A 19,064-nucleotide genomic window follows, 5' to 3' on the forward strand; every position below is an offset into this window, starting at 1 on the left:
AATGATATCATTAGAAGAAGATTTCTAATTTTTTTTTTAACAAAAATTTTTAAATATTTTCAAGATGAAGTTTATAAAACTATAAAAATTAAGGAGAAAAAAACTATTAACAAAAGAACTTGTTAAAGATTTTTTTATTTTTATATTTATATTCTTTGTTTTGTTTAATGTATGTAGTCATTTGTCATCTTTTAATGATTTGATAAACAATATATTTATAATTTATAGGAAACTTTTATTGCCTGACACATGTCATTAATCTAATAAATAAAAATTTATTTAACAATCTGTTAAAATTGATGCTTGTATAAGATAAAAAAGATAATAAAGAACAAGATTTGATTAGATATTTACCGTTAAGTAACAAGTAACAAATATATAACAAATATAAAAATAAAATATAAACAATTTTCCCTTAAAATAAGCAAAAACAATAACTACATACATATACATTTTTAAATTATTAATGCTGTGGCAGTTAATAAACATAAACTGACTTTAACTGAACATGCTGCCCTTTAAACACTAAACATACTCCTTCAACACTAAACATACTGTTCAATGTTAGGCGGCAGGTAATTTGCGCCAAATGTTCTGCTTATATTTTTGTAGTTTTGCTTAAAATTATTGATGATTTATAAACATTTCATGTAGAATAAATCAGACAGAGGGCAAAAGTTGTCAGGCATACATATTGGATTTAACATTTTATACGTTATTATTGAGAATTTCTCTATTTTGACCATATATGGGATCCACTAAATTGAACCTGATTAATATTAAGGTCCTACGTGTCCTGGTTTATCCGTTATACCAAATTAAATTTTTAGTCCTGTAAGCTTATCCTGAAGCCCCCAGTGATTTGTTTTTCAATATTTTGTATTTTTGTATTTCCCTAATATGTTTCTATGCATTCTAAATCTTTTTTATTACAAAATTATAGTTTTTACAAATTTTGTACGCAAAAAATCGAAGCCACTTTTTTTAAAAAAAAATTTTGGATTCAAAAATCTATTTTCACACATTTTCAAATTGCTATCAATTGAACACGCATAGCGATAATTCAATGAAATAAATTGTAAACATATTCCAAAAATAGACTCAAAAACAATTTTTTAAAAATATTCATAAATATCTATGGATACAATGTAGCGAAAGGGTTAAACAAATTCCGAAAATCGGATTTCATTAGACTACAAATCCATCACTGTGTATAACAAAAATAAAATCGCATAATAATTAAAAATGTCTATGGCCATATTGGATCTGTCAAATTTAATTTCCAAACGTGTGTTTCTTTGTTAGTCATGCTAATTTTAAACTCACAATTCCAGTTAGGCTAAAAATTCAATTCAATCTTGACTCTCAGTGAGGCTGTTCATTACATCTAGGAGTTTAGTTTATATGTATATTGGTATTTTCAGAAAGCATCCAAAATCTTCTCTCTTTGTTGAAGAAATCCAGTTTTTTAAATGTCAAACAATGAAGTATAATTGCAACAATTAGACTTACTGCCTGTTCCATAATGTTGAAAAAATTTGAATGAGAAACACTCAGTTTTTAAAATTGTTTCGAATAGTTTTCATACAAATTTGTTCGAATCATTTTTCTTTCGTGGCGACACAGGCCTTAAGTATATACATGGTGTGGAGTCCAATGTAGCTTAGGTATATGTCTTTATGACTTGAGAAAGCGACTGTATCCTACCTAACCTAAGTAATGAACTTCCTATAACTGAACTTACTGACTGTATTAGTTATGTTAAGTGGAAACGCCTTTGAAAACTGCTTAGGTAACTTAATCTATTAAGATCTGGGTATAAAGGTGAGTCTTTAAAGTTTAGCTTAAACTGTAACATGTAAATAATACTGAATATACTTCCACCACACTGAACACTCTCACTGCAGCAGGTATGTTCAGTGTAGATGAAAGTAAACTATGCTAAGTGTTGCCCAAGGTGCATTTAATAAGGTGCCATCGGCAGCACAGCTGATTATAGAAATAGCACGCACAAATGTCAAACTACATATATAAAAAATATCCGCCAGTACGCCCGTATGTCAAACTCTATATATAAAAAATAAGTGAATTCGCCTGTATTTATTTCAATTCGCCACTGCTGTCACCTTGTTAAATACGCCTTGGTGTTGCCCTGAATATTTCCTCATTCCTAGAGAGGACTTTACCACATTCGCTTAACAATTACAGCAACAACTTTTTAATAGATTTCAAGTTACAATAATAAAACATTATTATTTTATTGAGCTGGACTCCTTTACCCGTTTCCGGGATTTTGAATTACTTTGCTATTCTATTCATTTAATTCTACTTTAATGCAACAAGGTTTTTTCGCCATTTATTAGCATTATTATTATTTAGTTTAGCGTCAAATGAAATCATTTATTAACATTTTGCTTGTCTGCCAGCCACAATTAAGCCAAATTTGGTGACATTCAATTTTTGTTTTTTTTTTGAGTTTTTTGTTCAAGGTATAATATTTCTTTTATTAAACCATTATTATAATAATAATAATAATGCATCAATAACATTAATTTTTTTTTACTATTTACTATTAATTATTATTTTTTTTTAAAAAGAGGTGGTGTAGGCCCTGGGTATTGTGTGAAATTTATAAAAAAAGGCTATTATGGAGGAGTGTTAAATTGTTTTTTATATAAACATAATTTATAAATGAAAACTATTGTTGTATTCATGAGAAAATTTAAATTAACTTTAATTGTGAAATTTCAAGTGGACTTGTAATAAGGAAAGTAAGGTCTTTTGCTTATAAATTCAATGACAAGTCAACAGCAAGAACTTTGGTTACTCTCTTATTATTCTTACTATTATTTCAATAAACTTTTTTATAATTTAAAGCATTTTAGCAATTATGTAGTTTAATATTTTGGTTCCTGGCTTAATTATTTTTTTTAACTTTCCTCCACCAAAGCAAAAGCTTAAACCAGTTCACAAAAATTAATTTTAATCATTAAAGTGGTTGGTGTTTGGAGTGACTGACTTGGGTATTTACCACACTTATGTACGAAATACATTTTTAATATCATGCTGAGTAATTTGCGCGTATTGAGTGCGTATTTCGAATAATCGTTTTTTTATAGATTTTATTTGCCAATAACAAATATGTTGTATTCAAATTTTGAATTTTTTTGGGTTGAATTCAAAACACGTCTGTTAATTGTAGTTTAGTTTTTGTTTGGTGATTTTGTAACATGTGCAAAAATTTATTTATAGACAATAAATTGTTATACATATGTAGATACTTGTTTAAAGCCATGAATAGTTAAAAACAAAATGGAAATTTTAATTTTATAAATACATAATATGCAAAAAGTTCTTAAAAAGGAAGCAAATTTGAAAAACCAGCCATAAAGTATAATTAATGCTTTTGAAATACATATTTAAAAATTCAATTGGAGTAGTAGAAAATAGTTTGATTTAAATTTATCATAGTTATTTGGGAACTGAACTTACCCTTTTACATGCTAAATATAAACTAAACATACTGCCGCTAACACTAAACATACGTCAGCCCATGAGACATGTTTTAGCTGGCAATGTGATTTAAAACTATTACAATGTTCGTTTAAAGAGTAAAGACATTTTGGCCGATTTTAAATTTTGAGCTCTCTAGCACAAAGCTTAGATTTATCTTAACTTCTCTTGGCAAATCATCATCAATCATTTTGTCTGCTCAGTTAGAATTTATGTGTTCATAATACGAAATGTCATAATAATGATACATAAAAACATTTTGTCACTTTATTATTCATATTTTTTTTTCAAGCATATTTGTCACAATTATCTACATACGTTAAGCAAATAAAAAACTAATAGATATAAATCTGGGAAGAAATGTAGGTTAAATTCTTATGCCATTGTGTCTTGGACACAACTAAAAAAAAACATACCCAGGCAGAAAGAAGACTATAAAAGAATTGTTACAAATTTGACTGACTGAGTCCGTGTGAGTGACCATTAAGTTACAATAAAGTAAGAAAAAAAAAAAGTAAAGAAACACCTGTGGGTACTTAAAGATACAATAATCATCATCAGCTATTTATGGCTTTTCTTTGGATTCTTTTTCATTCGTTCTTACTTATTTTCATATTTAATTTGTTTAATGAGTTCATTTAATTCACACTGTGTATTGAACAATTTCTGCTACGTGTTCCCACTGTCGATCACCATCGCTGCCTCTCTCTCTCTCCTGCCTTGAGTTTGATCAATAAGTTGGCAACTACTGGTATTTAAATAACGGTAAATAAAGACCGGCCATGTAAAAGTACGTGTACAAATCGTTGGTTGCTGTTTGCAAATGAAATTCTAGTGTATTTATGTATTTATTTATTGTGTTCTTCAAACAAATCTTTTTTAGTTGATCGCAAATGTAGAGTTAAAGATCTATTCTATCTATCTGAGTATGAAGATTGAATGGAAGATAAACAAAACATGGCTTTTTTGCAACATTGTTGTCTAATCGAATGTGGAATCTCTATTCTTGGTAAGAGAATCAGCAGCAGCAACAACAACAACATTTTCTTTTAATGTTGCAGTTTAATCTATCAAACATCATTGACACAAACACCCAGCAGAACCAACCAAACAACCAGCCAACAATTCATTCATTCATTCCCTGGGATCGATGAAAACTGACTGCATGAAATCCGAGTTAAACATTATGTTTAATTTACACGTTTTTATGCTCATTCTTCTCCACAGCACTCCATCATTGTATTCGATGTGTTTTCTTTCTTCTTTCCAAATAAAATAGAATTTCCTGACTAGATTCGCTCGCAGTCAGCGTGGAAGAGTGTCTGGTTGTTTAGAGTTCTAAGAATTTGAGACTTCAGCCGAAGTAGTGGTGTTTAAGTGGTAGATGCATGTTTTGGATGGTCAGTTGGAAATTAAAGGAAATAAGGCAGACTATTATTAAAGGAATGTAGTCCCTTTTATAATACTTACTAGATAATGAGAAATATCTACATATGTAAGATCTAAACCTTGTCTTTTGTATTGTTCAAAAATTAAAGCTTTTAGATAAAGCTTTTCTCTAAAATTAGTTTAAAGTTTTTAAATATTTAATTTTAAGTTAAATATTTTGCATCAAGTGCTTCAAAATGTGAAAACCTCCAAAAAGCTTTTTTTGCTGAATTATACATTAAACCTTTTTATAGAATTTATTGGAATTATGTTAGAATACAATATTGAAAGATGTAGAGCTTTTGAGTTTTGAGAGCTTTGACAGAAATAAAATAAATAAATTATTTGTAAAATTTTAAAAAGCTTTTAATATATTTGCAAAATGTAAATACCTACATATGTAAATCATTAAATATATAGAGCTTTTAATCAGTTGAAAAACATTTAAAAATATTTTTTTTGAAATACATACCTCAATTACTTTGAAAGCTCATCGTTTCCCCAAACTGTCTTACAAAGTTGCAAGTTTTAAAATGCTTTATATTTTAAAAATCAAGTTATTTCTGCAGATGTTTTTTACATCATGCAAGTATTATGAGCTTTTAAGTTATGCATGCATTTTTGATAATTATGTAATAACTTTCACGTTGAGAACAAGGAATCTTTTACAATTAAAAAGCTTTTTGAAAATAAAAGATTCTTTTAACCAAAAACAAATACAGGTTTTTGAAATAACTTTTTATAAAAGAGAGCTTTTAGAAAAAAATAAGCTTGGAAAATGCTTTAGAAGAAAGCATGTTATCGATATTTCAGAAATAAAAACGGAGCTTTTAGGAGAATAATTTATTAAATGTTTATAAATCAAATTTAGTATGGAAATTTTATTTTATAAACTTTTGATAACTTTAACAATTGATTATGAATAAGGCCTTTAAAAGCTGTTTTGTTGTCTTAATCTAATTTGTTCTCCTATATAAATAAATATCTGAATTCTTTTAAAGCATTTTCCAAGCTTATTTTGCTCTAAAAGCTGTCTTTTGTAAAAACTCATTTCAAAAAGCTGTCTTTTTTGGATAAAATAATAAAACCTTAAGGTGAAATTCACTAAAAGAATTTCAGAAAAAAGTTTTTATAAAATATACTGCTTTCCAAAAGACGCTCTTATAACAAAGATAAAGTTTAGAAACTAGAGCTTTTAGGGAAAATAGTGCCTTTAAAAACAATGAGCTTTTAAGAGCAGAAAAGCATTTGCAACTAAATACTTTTATATGAATGATATTTTTAGAATAAAATTAGCTTTAGTGTCAAAATGTTAAAAATTTTCACAAAAGCTTTCAAATCAGAGTTTTCAAGCTCTTAAGAAAATGCTAAATACTAAAGGGAACAGAAAGTTTCAGATTTAAATCATTTAAGATGGGTGAGTTCCAAAACATCAAAATACTTTGCTGTCATATCTTTATCAAAACAAAGCAAGCAAACGCTTAATGTACGTTCAGATTGTTGAAACATTTGGCAAAAAAGCGTAACCAATAAAAAGTCGTTATTTTTCTTTCCATTGAACAAAAATTTATTTCAATAAAAGCTAACTTCTGTTAAGAAAATATTACAATATGAGATCATTATTATGTATATAGCTTGACATCATTTGCCCTTATAAAACTCATCTAATATCAATTAAACATGTGTTGAACATATTGATTACACTATTTTCGTCAAAAACTTTACTTTTTCATACATTTTGAGATATGACGTTTTCGAATTTGCCCAATCTAAAAATTAAACAGAAATATAGAAAATTACTTGCAATTTATGCAACGGCTCTTTCAAATTTCTTTTAAATTGCAATTTTGAGAAGTTCCAGTTTTCTGCTAGCTTTGCAGTAACTTTTAAATTTTTTAGTTTTTCTCTTAACTGAATTCTTTAAAATTTAATTGAAATTATTCACTTACCTTTGCTAACTAATAATGTCTGTATTAGCTGCTTAAGTAGTTGCAGATTTCTTTCAATTTAAAATATTTCTTATTATTTTTCTAACCAGCCAGGTAAATTATTATAATCATCTTTTTAAGTCTATTAAGTGAAAGAAAAAAATCTGGGCGTAACTTTTGTGGCAAGAAAAATAGCAAACAAATTACTAAACCTTACAAATATGAAGAATTTATGAAAAACACCGGAGAAATTTTTACTCATGTCAAAAGACGAAAGCGACACTAAAAGTTTTTTTTTCAATTCTTTGTATTTTACCATGAAGACACACATTTTAATGTGGAGCTAAGGTGGCGCAAAAAGAACCTGATGAAGACGATGATGATGATGACATCAGTCATGCTGATGTTTGAGATGGTGCTGCTAAGGCTGTTGTAGATGATTTTATTAGGAGGAAAAAGGTTGGGCTTTAAGGATACATTTAGCATGTCTAAAATGTCAAAAAGATGTTTTTTGTGCCAGCTGAAAAGCTTAAAATTAATAAGCAGCGGAAGCATTTCTTAATTTTAAAGAAATAGTACGCAATTTTGTTGCCACAACTGACAACTTTTCCTGTGTAACTGACTGACTGTTTAACTATTTTGGTATTAAAATGTAAATTGTACGTGGTATTCGTATTAGATGAATTTATATGGCAAATATTTCTCTTAAAAAGCACTTGTTCTAATCTTCTAAGAAATAATAAGATGTCATGCCTTCATTCATTCATTAATTCATGTTTGTGGTCTTTTCTCCCCATATATTATTGGGTGTTGTTAGTTAGTTAGGCCAATGACTGAATGCGTGCAAAAGCGTGCATTCGCATAATTGGTTTTTCATTCACATCTGAGAAATCCATCCATAAGATTTGTTCAATTACCATTGTTTAACTGGCAGTGAGTAGTGTTTTTTTTTTTTTTTTGCTCATACTTGTTTGGGTTTGTGGTAATTATTTGTTGTTGAAGTATTTTCTTTTCAACTATTTGTGGTTTGAAATTGTTAAATATTTATTCTTTGAATTTTTTGTATTTGGGTTACCAACAACCATATTTGGCTAATACTTGTGAATGTTTTTTATTTTTTTAAAAAAAAAAACTATTATTCGTTTTTATGTTTTTATTATTTATCTGTTAAATGAGGTTGTAATTACATATTGGTAAAAGTATGAATTTGAAAGAATATTATTTTTGGCAGATTTAATGAAGATGACTGGCAAAAGTTGTTTTTTATGTAGAATAAAAATAAATTTAGCTTAAAAAAGCTTTAATTTATTTTCTGCTGAACATTGAAGAAAATACTTAAATACAGCTTTTAAATTATGTTCTTTAATTCAATGACTTTTAAATCTAACTAAGGAAAGTCCTTCAATTGAGAAAATAAGCTTTAAGTGAAAGCAATTATTTCTTAAGAGCTTTTAAAGTGAAATTTTTGTTCTTGCCTTTAAATCTACTCAAATTCTAATAACATCATTGACAATATTATTGTTATTACAAAAACTTCATACACTCTACTACATTTTCAAAAGAGCCACTTGAATTGGCTTAAAAATCCCAATTAAAATTATAATTTTTTTCTTTTTCTTCAGTTCTTTGGCAATGTATATGAGAATATGAGTATTAGAGAAAAGGTAAACCGAAGGTAGAGGAAACAGAAACATACAACTCATTAAATTCAAAATGAACATAAAGCATGTAATCATCTTATTTGTATTCGAATATAAACAATGATAATCACAAAAGTAAAAAGGCGAAGAAGCTTTTGCTTCGCCAAGCAAAAACAAATCTATGAAATTCTAGATTTAAAGAACACGCAGCAACAGGCCAGCAATGAAAATGTCGTTTTCTTTTGCTTTCAACAAATAAAAGTAAGACACAGCAACAAAAAATACAAAATATACAAGAAAAATTTCCTTTTTGTTTCCCATAAATATCAAAACAAAAGAATTAAAAATGCATTAATAATATAAACACACACTGACTCTGCAACATACCAGTACATATGATTAGCTAGCTGCTTTAAAACTGAAACTTTCCTCAAATACATGACCAAAAATGAAGCTTTGAAAAAAAGATTTTCCCCTTACAAAAAACACAACAAAACAAACCAAAAAAAAAAAATTCCAAAATTGCAACCAAATTTTTGCTACAAAAAAAGTAAAAGAAAGTCAAATAAAAATTGTCTTTTCGTGCTGATTTTTGGTTTGTTATTCGATTTGGTGGTTAGTTGCTAGTTCGACTCTCAAAAGGAAGTAGCAGCATCTTTGGCCATAATGACGATGATGATTGAGCTGTGGTTGTTGCAGCAGCAGAAGTTCCCAAAAACATCTTCACAATTCACAATTTCAAATCAAACGGCCACAAAAACAAACAAAAACATTACATGTACGTGCCATTTATTGGTTTTTTGTAATTTCTAGGTTGTCATGTTTGAATATGTGGAAATATGTCTTGGTTTGTGTGTGTTGCACTTGACTCCTTTTCCTACTTTTTTTTTTGTTTTCTTACATATAAATTCATTTTTAATGGTTACAAAAAAACCCTACAATTGGTATAATAAAAATTAAATAGTATCTACAAAAGTAATCGGTTTTAACATTATTCGTTTAATCGAATAACGGATTAATTCATAAATTAAGGTTATTAGTTTATTTATATTAAAACTGTATTTATTATTTGATTATTTAATTTAGATTAAATAAAAAAACAAAACCGATTATTCGGTTATCATAAAAAAAAACGATTAATTGGTATTTTAATGATGTTTTTTTTTATAAAACTCAAAATAAAACCAAATATAATGTAAAATATTGCCCTTTTATAAAAGGTTTTGCGATTAATCGGTTAATCGAATAAAAAATTAATCGGTAATTTTAGTCTACTAAATCATTCATGCATAATTTTAGCTGATTAGTTTATTTTAATAAAAAGCTCGATAATCGGTTTTCGATTATTCGAAATCAATTTTTTTAGAAATCCCACAATAAATAAAAAAAATAATGCAAATTGTTTCCTTTTTATAAACGGTTTTACGATTATTCGATTTACTAAATAATTGCTTAATCGTTAATTTTAATCTACTAAATCATTCGTTTTAATACAGAAATTATTATTGATTAAATTCATTAATACTCAAAACCTTAATAATCGTTTCTCGATTATTCGGTTATGTGAAACAGCGATTAATCGGTATTTTTATGATCTTAAAAATTATCAAAAAAAATAAATTATGCAAATTGTGTACATTTGGTAATAATTTTTTTATTTATTCGTTTTTATTCGATTATTCGGTTTTGGAAAAAAACGATTAATCGATTTCTCTGAACTTTTATAAAATGTACAATTAATAAAAACTGAAATTATGTAAACTTTCTACATTTTTTAATCGGGATTTTAATGGTACTACTATGATTTTTTATGAAAACTAAACTTAAACAACAAATTTTGCAAAATTTTTACGATTTTCGATTATTCGGTTAACCGAATAACCGTTTAAACGCTAATTTTTATTTAATAAATTATTCGTACAAATACTGAAATTATTTTTGATTAATTTAATTAATACCGGTTCTAGATTATTTGGTAGCCGGTTCTTAATTATTCGGTTATACGAAAAAGCGATTAATCGATATTTTTATGATATTTTAAAAAACTACAATTAAACAAACAAGAAACTATGAAATTTTCCTAATTTGGTAATCGGATTTTTAATTAATTGGTGAAACGAATAATCGATTAATCGGTAGTTTCATATTATTAATTCATTCGTTATAATACGGAATTTATTTTTCACTCATTTATTTGAGTTAAGTATGCTATTATACTAAAAACCGATTAATCGCTAAAAGATTTTTGTTTGTTCGGTTAGTCGGTATTATTTTGTCTTATAATTTGTGTTTAAAAACGTTTATAAAGAATTTTTAAATTATTCGAAAAAGCCGATTAATCGTAAACCGGTTTTCGATTATTCGGTTAACTGAAAAAAAGATTAGTCGGTTTTAGCAACAGTTTTTTTGTTCTTTTTGAAATTGTGTTAAAAAAAACGTTTATAACCGGTTTTGCGATTATTCTAAAAACCGATTAATCGTTAAACGTGTCGATTAATCGAATATGCGATTAATCGCCAATATTAAATTATTTTATACATCAAGTTGAAAATTTCGTCCAAAATTATTTATAAAATATTAAACAAATAATTTGTATTAATAAAAATGACTAACCGGTTCCTGATTAATCGAATAACCACTTAGTAGCTAAATTTAAAATATTTTATAAATTATTTTCAAATGATTTTATAAACAATTGAACGATTATTCGATAATTTTTTGTCGATTAATCGGGTACCCGTTCAATAACAATTAATTTATTTTATATTTTTTGTTTTAAACACATTTCTGGCATTTTTATTGTAAGTAATTTTAAGCCTAATCCTAAAACATTTGAAGAAAATTTGTTCATCTATAGCTCATTGTTAGTTCTCTGTTAATCAGAAACTTTTTTTTTTTTTTTTTTTTTTTGCTTTTCTACCACAAAAAGTACTTGCTGGCAATTTCTCATCAATGATTTTTGTTTTCAGAAAAAAATACAATTTATTGTTTGTATTGTAATTTTTTTTCTTTATTTTTTTTTTCTTGCAATGCTCATGCGTGTTGTCATGTTTTCTGTTTTTCTTTCTATTTGTTTGGCAACAACAAAAAGTCAGCAACATTTCGAAAAGAATTGCCTTTTTAAGTAGAACAGTTGTAGTCCTATTTTTGTCCATTATTCCCCCTTAACATGTTGCAGAAGAAAAAAAACAAAAAAAAAAACATATTGATGCCTTCTTGCGGAGAAGTTGTATTGTGAGTGAGTGTGTGTTTGGTTCGACAAGTATTGAATATTCAATGGACCACCAGGCTGGCTGGATATTGGCGAGATCTTCAATAAATATTTGCATTTTTGTGCATTCCTGTTTGTTCTGTTTGTATGTCTATATAAATTGAAATTTGAGTCCAAGCTTAGTACATGGTATCTATGTATTGGGGCAAGCAATTGCTGCTTGCACTTGTTTGTGTCATATTATAAATTTTTAGCAGAGAAAATTTAAAAACCATTATTTCAAACTTTTAAAACCTTAGAAAGTCACAATAATTTTGATTAGTAGCAAATATTTAGTTGTTAAAAGGTTTTACATAAATAATCCTTACTAAAGTTATAAGGAGTCGCACATTCGAAACACTTTAAAAATCTTTAGCAAAAGAAAAGGTAACATCTTTATTTAATAAAATCCACCCTCTTTTTTCTTGTCATAATTTTGTATTTCTTTTATGCTGTTATATTATCTCAATAAAATTTCATTTAATATGTTCACGTGTTGCATCCCTAGGGACTTTATTAAATTGTGATATATTTCTTTGGTTTTTTTCTTCTAGAAAATGTAATATAAAGGACCCTTTAAAAACGCAACAAAACTACTTTAGCTAATGTACTCATAAACCTATACAAATATATATGTATATGTATATAATAAAAGGAAATAAAAACCTTTCTGACATGAAAACGATTCTTTTTTATCTAAAATTACTTTTTGATTTATTATCTACGAAATGGTTAGTGACAGTTTATGTGTGTTGGGTTTCATGGCGGACAATTACAATATAATTTCTAATAACTTCTTTGTTAGAAGTTAAAAATGAAAACAAATTAGGATTTTTGGAAGAATATATTTGCTTGTTACATACTTTTGCTGGTGTCAAGTTTATATGTTTAGATAGTTAAACAAAGTTACTAACTAAAATAAAACATAAAAGCTTTAAAATTTAATATACAAAAAGCTTCATAGATTAAGACAGCTGTATATTTAAGCTTTATAATATTGTAAGCTGAAGTGTAATTATAAAAGCTTTTCATTAAACAATTCGTAAAATATTCTAAAAAAATTATAAAAGCTTTTTATTTTATAGGTAATTATGTATTTCCAAAAATCTTAATAAAATAAAAAAGCTTGTTTTATTTTACTTTTAATAAGTACAAATTTTAAAGTTCAATATGAAAGCTTTTAATAATTTTAAATGAAATTTAAGAAAATTTAGTAAATTATGGTGACTAAAATAAAAGCTTTCTACTTTAAAAGCATTTATTTACAAAAACATTTATGAAATAAAGCTTTTAAATTATGAAATAAAGCTTTTATATTTAAAAAAGTAAAAATTTAAAAAAAAAATGGTAAAAGACAACAGCTTTTTACTTTAAAATCAGTTACATATTTATAAAAATCTTTGTAAAATACTAAGCCCCATTTTCTCAATCTCTGTTTATTGTTTTTCGTAACGATATACTTCCTATTATTATAATTTTTATAGGAGAGGTGTCTGTTATCGTCACTATAAAAAATAACCAAATATTGAGAAAATGTTTTTAAAGCTATTTATTTAAGCTTTTAAAGTGTCATAAATTTAAAGCTCGGTGTGAAATCTTTTCAAAAATAAATTTTGAAATATACATATTCAAAATTTAACGAAACAATTTTAAATATTTGTAAAAACTGCTTTCTCATTCACAGAGTATTATGGAAATTAAGAAATTTGTTCATTAAAGCTTTAAAATAGTAAAAGCATTTACAGCTTTATTTAACCGTTTTTACAATAAAATTGCATTCTTATACCTTAAAAACTTAAAGCTTTCTGGACAAAAACTTTAGTTAATAAAAATGCTGGTAAAATATAAAAGTAAAGTTCATTGCTTTTTCAAAAATGCATTTTTCAGATCAAAATTTATTTTTATATGTATTTAAATTCTAAAAAGTTTTTAGCATTCAAAAATTTTTTTTGTGATAAATATAGATCAAAACATTGAAAAGCTTAGTATGAAATGGCATTAAGCTTATTAAAATCTAAAAGCTTTCTACTTTTAAAGCTTTTTTAAAAGAGTAATACATATGTAATTTAAATATTTTCTTTGGAAAATCAAAAGCTTTTGTCAAATTATAGAATTTTATAGTACTATAACTAAATCTAAAAGCTTTCTACTTTAATTACTTTCCTAAAAAGTTTCACTAGAAAATTTAAAATATTTTTTAAGTAGGATTTTTAAAAATAAAAAATATAAATAAAAATAATAGCTTTTTACTTAAAACAGGCCACATTAACTAAAAGCTTTTTTCAAAACTCGAAAGTTTCCCATCTTCTAATAGTCAATAACATATGTATTTAACAACTTTGTGGTAAAATATTACATTTCATTCATTAATTTTTAATGCAAATTGGTTATTGTTATTATAAGAAATGAAAAAAAAAGAAAACAAAATATTTATTGTCTATAAATGTTTACATATGTTCATGTAGCTTTTGAACCGTTAATCGTTCTATAAACTCCGCATATAATAATACCACACTAAATTACAAAAGCAATATAGAAAATATTTCTTTATTTATTTTATAGCAGAAAAAAAAACGCATTATTGGTAGATTGGAAAACAAAATTCCATTTTCTTTTAGCCACAAAAATCAAATTAACGCATTTTGTAAAAGATTTCTTTCTACGACGAGTAAAAACAATATGCCATATAACTCAACACAACATCTTCATATTCATCTTTATCCTCTATAAATTCAAAGCTGCTGAAGTTAATGATGATGATTGAATTAATCTTGTCTAGATGTAAAGATGAAAATAAAACACAGCCAACCAACCAACCAACCAATGAATGATCAATTTGATGTTGGTGTTGAGGTTAGGTCATAAGTTTTCCATTATCTGTATGAAAATTCTATAAAAGAAAATAATTTTGTTGTGTGTTTTTTTACATTTTTTTCACTTTGTGCAAATGCTAAATTAAATTGGCCCACTTTAGATGTGGAAATGCCAAGAGAGATACAAAAATGGGTTTGTGGTCAAGTAAATTGCAAAATAGTAAAAGATAAATACTGAAATGAGGTTGCAAGGTGTGAAATTAAGCCATAGACATTCAAATTATAGGTGAGCTTTGAAAGCAACAATGTTATTTCTGTTTAGTTTTTAAAACAAATTAGAATGAGAATTAAAGTTTATTGAAAAATAAAGTAAAATGAAAAAATCAAATCGAAATGGATAAAGCTTTAAAAAGCTTTTCATAACATTTCAGGAATTTGTATAAATGAACTCAAAAGCTTAGTTGACAATAACTTAACTAAAGCTTTTATTAAAATGAAAACACTTTTTAAAAACTTTGTTTTTGTAATACAATTTTAAAAGCTTGAATCAAAATTCAATAGTTTTTCATTAAATACCCAACTAGTGACAGTATGTCAGCATTAAAATCTCTTAAAACAAAAACACATAAATATCTTTATTTCATTATTTATTAAATTAAACTTAATTTGACAGCAACAGCAATAAAAAAAGACCTGACAACAATGTAAATTTACTAGGAATTTGCTCTAATTGTTTTTTAACAAGACATTTAAAACAATAAATTTAATTTTGCAAAACATTTACTGAAATATAAATACAGCTGTCAAAATGACAAATAACTAAAGTGATGCTTTTGTGGATGACAATGACAACTAAGGTTTTGCAATAAAATTAGAGGAGGGAGTAATCAAAAGAAAAAATAAATAAACAAATCACAAAACATACATAGCTAACATTCCTAAATAACTTTAATATTAAACACGTGACTTTACATTGTATTATCCCAAGCACGTGTACATATGTACCTACATATTCCTATTTTGTATTAGTTCTTAATAATTTCCTTATTTTTATTGTATTCTTTTCCATTTAGTTGTGTATAATATTTACTAATTTTTATTTTTATTTTGCAGGTTTCAACAACAAGATGACAAGAAAACGTTCGAGTCCCATGGGACTCGAAATATATTTGCCAGTTTTGCTGGCATTTATAATGTTGCCATTATTAGCACAAGCTGGTAAGTGTCCTAAAAAAAACTTTATTGTATTTCATTTAACAGTTTGGTTTTTTATGTGACAAAAAGCTTTAAGTATTGTTAAGTTTCATTAGACGTTTTTTTGGCAATAAAATACTTTTAGAATTATGTTATAAAAAAGATAAGATTTGTAATTAAATTGTGGCTACAAATGTGTTAGCTTTACTGTATTATCAATAGAAAGTAACAGGACATCTTTTCTTAAAGCTTTTTAAATATTATAGAAGAAAAAATAATTGATTACGTTTAAGATTTGTTGAAGATTTTTGTTTTGTAATTTTAAATCTTAAAGGCTTTTACAAATATATCAAATTTAATTTATTCTAAAAAGCTATAAAAGCATTGTGGTAGCTTTTTCAATGTCTTGACAAAAATAGTTTTTTAGTTCAAAATCACAATAAAAACTATATAAGCTCTTTAAAAACTTTTCGAGGAGCTAAAAGCTTTTGTAAAAATGTTTTACAATTAGGAATTTGTTATATCTGAATGTCATTAAAGCTTTTTAGAAAAGCTTTTTAGAAACTTTAACAAATAGTTTGTGTTTTTAATTGTTTTTATTGGAAAATCATAAGAAAGCTGGATAAAATACAAATTAAATATTTATTTTCTGGAAAGCTTTTACAAATATGTTCAACATGTATTTAGGAATTTGTCATATTCTCACCTTATTTAAAATTTTATTAAAGCTCTATAGAAAAGCTTACAAAAGCTTTTTATTAAAAAGACTTTGGGAAGTCTTAAGGATATTAAAGAATTTTTTGTCAAATTAAGGTTTTTCACAAGATCTAAAGAAAAGCTTTTACAAAAATTCTTATATTTCCACTGTATTTTCGCCCTCAACCTCGAAAGTAGATGTTGACTTGAAAAGCTTATTATATTCAAGGAAGATTTATGCTTTTGAATGGCTTATGTTTTATTGCAAAATCACCAAGAGACAAATAATTATTAAAAGCTCTTATAAGATATTTATAAAACTTTAAGTTTTTGCCAAAGTATTAAATAATTATGAATTTGTCATATGAGAATTTTACTGAAATTTAGTCGTAATCTTTAAAAAAATCTCTTTGAAATTTTTTTACAAAAATCTTAAAAAAATAAAGTTGAACTAAAAATAAAAGTTTTTAGAAACTTTAACGAAAATCATTGTCATTCACTTTTATTAAAACTTCAATATACAAACTTTAGCTTCAAAAGCTTTTTCATATAGATGAAATAATAACAAATATTTCTCAAAAAGCTTTTAGCATAAAATGTTCACTTTTTTCTACAAAAAAATAAAAGTTTTTATTAAAAAAATGTGTAATTTCAATTTGAAAACTAAAAGCTTTCAAACAACAAAAGGCTTTTACCACATTTTTTTATATTAAACAAATTATTTTTGGAATCCTAAACAAGAAATCGTTTAGATAAGGAATTTTCACTAAAGCAATTTCATAATCAAAATATTTGCTTCCAAGAAGAGCTTTTTCCAAAAGATCTGAAAAACTTTAAATATTTCTGAATACGTTTTTAACAGCAAAAGAAAGTTTTAATTATAAAAATTTGTTGGTTTCATTTTCTATTAAAAACGATGCTGTTAACAAAAGCTTCCAAAAATTCTAAAGTTTGTATCGTTTTAAAAACAGTTGTTAATGTTGTAAATATATTTTGAGCTATGTATTTGTAAACCTAAGGCTTTTAACATTAAGAGCTGTTATTATCGAACATTTTTACAAGCATTTTTAAAAGAAGACAAAACAGTTCAAAAAAGAATTCTTCAAAGGATTAGATATTGGATCAGCAGCACAATCCACAAAGATCTACAGGCGTTTTTGTATTACCTTAGACTAAGAAAACTGAAGTTAAAAGAAATTCTATTAACAGAACTTCCGACCTTTACAATAACTATGACAAATGCTCCCTAGCTCCGCGCTTTTAGGCAACGAACAAAGGAAAAAGAATCTCATTTAAAGATTTCAAAATCTTTTGTTGTGGTTTAATAAAAAAAAAACTTTGTTTTCTGCGACACTAATTCCGGCAATATTTTGATTAAGCCATTGAATTACAAACATATATTGATATACTCTATACTCTGTTTCCTCCGCAGGGTCAAGTCAGCTACCCGAAAACAATGTGAGGGGGTGAATTCACTTCTTGGTTGCTTTTGTGTAAAATAAATATAAAAAAAAACAAAACAGATTCTCACTTTACCCAAACATATGTGGGTGTATTTGAAGAATACAGGAAAAATAAATATTTAGACCTTAAAATTGTATTCACTTCCCCTTTGAAAATAAAATTAAAAAAAAACCTACAAAATTCACAAGAGGGGGAGGTTTCTGTTTGTTTGTAGGGCAGATGATATACAAAAAATATTACAAAAGAGTGAGAGGTTTATTAGCTTTAGCTGGTTTAAATTAAGAAACATGTGTATGATGGACGGGAAAGATGGTATGAGATGAAAGGTCAAACAACATTTTGTACCGAGAGGGAGAGGGTGGCAGGATGATGATGTTTTTAACACATCAACACTAATTTCTTGGCAAACATTAGCAGCAAATATGCGTTATTTTATTTGCAAATTGTTTGATGCTTTTGTTTTTGCTAAACATTTTGCCACCCTTATTTTTACACATAATAACTTACAATCACAACAAATTTCAGTCAATGCTCTCGAATTTATAGACTATATTTTGATTTTTTGTATTCATTTTGTTAGAGATTTTCTAAGATAAATGAAATTTTATAAACTACTACTACGACTGTTAAATTTACTGCACATGAGCTGAAAATTGCTGCAAAAAAAAAAAGATGTTCCACAACGAGTGACAAATTACTATCATCTGTTCGGAAAATTATAACAATTAGTTGGTAATTTTCAATTAGTGCGAATTGTGTTGCCGAAATTCCTCCCCCTTTTATAGAAAATAAAAAATCTGTTGAATTTTTCTAGAAAAATCAATAAAAATCATTTTCTATGACCCTGTCAATATATGACTGTGCTTTATTTTTGCAATTGAAGTGCATTTATCATTCGTTTCGACAGTTATTCATTTACACTTTGTGTTGTATCTTTAAATTGTATCTAAATCCCAGTTTTTTTTTTTGTTTTTGTATGTCTGCTGTATTTCTGGCCATATGGTAACAAACATTTGTTGGTTTTTTGTTTCGGACAATTATTAACACTCCCTGTTTACTGAGTCTGAGTGTGTGTTACTATTCAAAAAAAAAATTTTTTTTTGAATTGCAGCCCTCTTCTTTTGGTTTTGAAATTCTG

General features: G+C 26.3%; 1 protein-coding gene across 1 annotated transcript in view; it reads left to right on the top strand.

Annotated features, from left to right (window-relative positions):
• The window catches only part of tnc (tenectin), a 134,410-nt gene that overhangs the window by 43,935 nt on the left and 71,411 nt on the right, over nucleotides 1–19,064 (top strand). Inside the window, exon 2 of the mRNA XM_065502500.1 lies at nucleotides 15,686–15,790. Coding sequence (XP_065358572.1) covers nucleotides 15,700–15,790 — 91 coding nt within the window. The 5' untranslated portion in view covers nucleotides 15,686–15,699. The remainder of the gene's footprint in view (nucleotides 1–15,685; nucleotides 15,791–19,064) is intronic.

Source organism: Calliphora vicina, chromosome 1 (genome assembly GCF_958450345.1).
Source record: "Calliphora vicina chromosome 1, idCalVici1.1, whole genome shotgun sequence".
NCBI classification, from domain to species: domain Eukaryota; kingdom Metazoa; phylum Arthropoda; class Insecta; order Diptera; family Calliphoridae; genus Calliphora; species Calliphora vicina.